Source organism: Antrostomus carolinensis, unplaced genomic scaffold (assembly GCF_000700745.2).
Source record: "Antrostomus carolinensis isolate BGI_N321 unplaced genomic scaffold, ASM70074v2 scaffold12130, whole genome shotgun sequence".
Classification (NCBI taxonomy): Eukaryota; Metazoa; Chordata; class Aves; order Caprimulgiformes; family Caprimulgidae; genus Antrostomus; species Antrostomus carolinensis.
The window spans coordinates 11,073-14,622 of record NW_010287787.1 but is presented as its reverse complement, the minus strand read 5'-3'; the positions used below and the strand labels follow the sequence as shown (position 1 = coordinate 14,622).

Here is a 3,550-nt window from a genome sequence, read left to right as displayed (position 1 = left end):
TGTGTTAAGCCTCATTTGTATGAGAAGTGAAGATTAGTAATCCTCTGCAGTAACTATATTACATCTGCATTTTACACTGCAGCAGTCCCTTTGGTTATGTTTGTGTGACTTGTGAAGGCAGAGGCTCCTGCTTGATATTTTCAGCTGTGGGAGTGAGCTGGAGCTTGTGTTTATGTAACACAAATGCTGTTTATGCACTTCATATTTCAAATACCTGTAGCTGGTTGTGCTTCAGCTGCTGCTGAGCCATTTTCTTAGGGTGCGGTTTTGCTACTGGTATGAACTGTTGGGGTTGTGATGCTGACATTATTGATGTTCCTTCCCTTGTTCCCCTGGTTCCTGCATTATGCTTGTGCAAGGAAAGCTGCAGGAGCTGCTTGGCAGGAGGGAGGAACATTGTGTCATCTCAGTGACAGCCAGCAGTGAGATCTGCTTAGCTGTATCATCAAACTGCACCCTAAAGGTGCCTCTGCCAAATGCAATACATTCAGTTTTCAGCTGAGTCAGTGAGTGGATAACGTGGCTGCTGCAGTTCCGGAGTAAGGACAGGCGTCAGGCCACAGTAACCAGATTAAAAGAGGAGGAAGGGAATCAGCAGCACCATCTCTGTCTTTAGTGGCACAGGTCTAGACAGACATATGCCAGTCTGTGAAATAAGTCCTTGAGATGGACTTAGACATGCATTCTGTTTTGTTTTGGTTTTAAATGTCATAATTCTGAAATGTATTTGTTGTCTGACAAGCCAGCTTAGAAGATATTTGTTGTAAGGCATTCTTCTCAGCATGTGTGGTCTGAATATTTTTTGGGGTGGGGTTTTGTGCTAGAAAGGAGGCTATTTGTTCTTTGGATCTCTCTGGAATGAGTGGACATTTCAGGTTAGGCTTTTGGTCCTTTCCGTTCCAGGATGAAGAGTCTGTAGGACAGTTAGTGCTACACATCTCACTCACCAGCCAATGCACTGAGTGGTACCTGCTGTCATTCCCTCTGCTTGAGGCAGGAGGACTAAAGCCCAGGGAATGCCTTATCTCCAGAAGGTGAGGGTTAGAGTCCAGAGCAGAAGACCGACCTCCCGAGTCCACTTCATGGGCACCAGACACTCAGCAACATCCCTGCTGACACCATGAAGAGATTTGAAACTGAGAATGAGTCTGCTTTGTCCCATTTATGTTAACTGGGCTAATGAAATAAGACAGAGAAGTTCTCTTTAATCATGGCTATTTCACAGCTCCTATTAATACTGCTACTTGAGTCATCTTGCCTATAGATAGTAGAAATAATATTAGTTTATCCTATCTGGGTTAGATGAATCCTGGACTAGTGAGATTTTTGCAGTGTGTTGAATATCTTGGTTAAAATAGTATAGAATAATTAAATGTTGTTGCCATTTAGTAGTAGGGAAACCACATGAAAAGCTCCTCTGGTTCAGCAGCTGTCGGTAGGCAAGCCTTTCCAGTACAGAAGATCTGCTGAAAACAAGTTCAGGAAGCATAGAAAGGGGAAAAAAAATAAGGTAATGGTGACCTGTTGGAGGCAATGAGAAGCTACCACTGAATTTTGGATAGAGGATGTGATCTGATTTCGCTAAACTTCTGTCCAGTCTGTACAGGATTTAAGATGCTAACGTCCTAATTTTTTCACTCTGCTGTTAAACAAGCAATAGGATTTGTGTCATTACTGGAGATCACTGTTCAGGTTAGCTGGGAAATCTACTTCTTCCCCATATTACCTGTGTGGGAAACAGGAATCATATAACACCAGAGTTTTCAGTCTTGCCAAAGATATAAAAAATAAAGTGGCTGAAAGCTGGAAGTGAGGTGAATTCTGAACAGAAACAAGCAAAGATTTTAAGTGAAGGCAGCTAATTAACTATGGGAACAATTTACAAAGACTAGCAGATTCTTTGTTATTACCAGTTCAGGAATGGAGCTTAGGGGGAAAAAAATCCATAGAAACTCTTTACTCCTAAGAGGAATTAATTCAGGGATGCTGAAGGTCAGAACAGATAATCCCAGTGGTCCAACCTGGCCAGGCCTGAGTGCGTCTTTGAAGTATTTCTCCAAAGCAGTCTGAAAGCAGATCCTCCTGTTACCTGTTGCAAATCAGTATGAAGAAATGAAAACTAGGGGAGAAAGCCAAGATACTTTAGCTAAGATAGACATTCTTTATAAGTAGGGCTACTGAATAAGTGATTAGCTCATTTTAGCAGTTTGGAGTATCAAAATTAACACCCTATTTTTGCTGCTTTTTAATCCTAATAAGGGGACCAACTCTAAATACTGGGATAAAATGAAAGCGTCTCTGAGGACTTTTTCCTGTCTTACTTTAGTGAATAGAAATATAGATCAACAGTAAAACCAAACCCAGAGAAATGATGTTCAGAAGACAATCACTCTCCTAAAAATATGGGAGACAAACACTGAATTATAATAGTAGACTATTAGGTCTATCAGAGTTTTCTTGACCACATTAAAGACAGATTAGGAACATATTATGTAAAGATTTTCCTCTGAAACTTCACAATGGATACTTATTTTGACTGTGTATCTCGCAGTATGCTGAAACATACTAAAACCAAAATATTTTGATGCTAAAGCAGCCTGTCCTGTAAGAATACAGATACTTTACCAATGTGGTGGATGAATAACCACAAACCAAGTTCTTCTGAACATGGTATGTCTGATTATATGAATATGCTTTTGAGGTTCCTTTCAATTGCATCACACTCTGGAAACCTCAGAAGCAGCAAGGTACAAGGTAAGTTTCATAAAGAGGACTAAAGTATCCACCTCTATAGTCTGTCAAGTGAGGATGTGTTTTTCTCCACTGGGCTCTTGACAGGAGCTCAGATCCTCTGCATAGGCTTGTGAGGAAGGGAGAACTGACACTGCTTTGTGCCATGTTGTCTTTGCTCAGTGTTTCATGTGGTTGAGCTCTGGAAGTTTTTAGAGCTCAGAGTAACCACAGATGAAAGCTGGAAGCAGGATTGTGAGGCTGACGCACTGCTGCGGCACAGATCCAGTTGTAGAGGAAGACAAAGGTCCTGTAGTTTCCTTGGGGAGTAATCAGCTGGCTTCTGTTGTGGCAGATGTTCTGAGCATCCATCTTAAACAACAAGGCATAATTTAACTGGATTTTAAATGTAACTAATGCTCTTGTTTTAGTTTACAAGCTTGAATCAAATGTTTGAGGGAGGAGAAGATGCTACTTTTTTGGCTAAAAATGTGCAGGGCATTTTGTTTAAATTTATGCAGCTGGCACATCCACAGCTGATAACTCATGCAGATGTCATGTGCAGAACTGCAAAGCTTCTGGTTAAAAAAAAAACCCCTACAATTTATTTCACTTCAACATCTTTAATTTGTTTTATAAAAATAAAAAAGAGATATTAGGAAATGTGGGTTTGTGGGAGAATTCTCATGGTGTGAATTGTAAAATATGAGAGATTTGATTATAGAATAGAATAGAATAGAATAGAATAGAATAGAATAGAATAGGTTAGGATTGAAAGGGACCTTAAAGATCATCTAGTTCCAACCCCCCTGCCATTAGC

At 40.3% G+C, this 3,550-nt stretch overlaps 1 protein-coding gene across 1 annotated transcript in view; it reads left to right on the top strand.

Moving 5' to 3' along the window:
* Nucleotides 1–587: 587 nt before the first annotated feature.
* Nucleotides 588–3,550, top strand: part of LOC114818398 (SH3 domain-binding glutamic acid-rich-like protein 2) — a gene marked incomplete at its 5' end in the record, with an annotated part of 5,833 nt that continues 2,870 nt past the window's right edge. The window contains one exon of the mRNA XM_029084043.1: nt 588–608. Coding sequence (XP_028939876.1) covers nt 588–608 — 21 coding nt within the window. The remainder of the gene's footprint in view (nt 609–3,550) is intronic.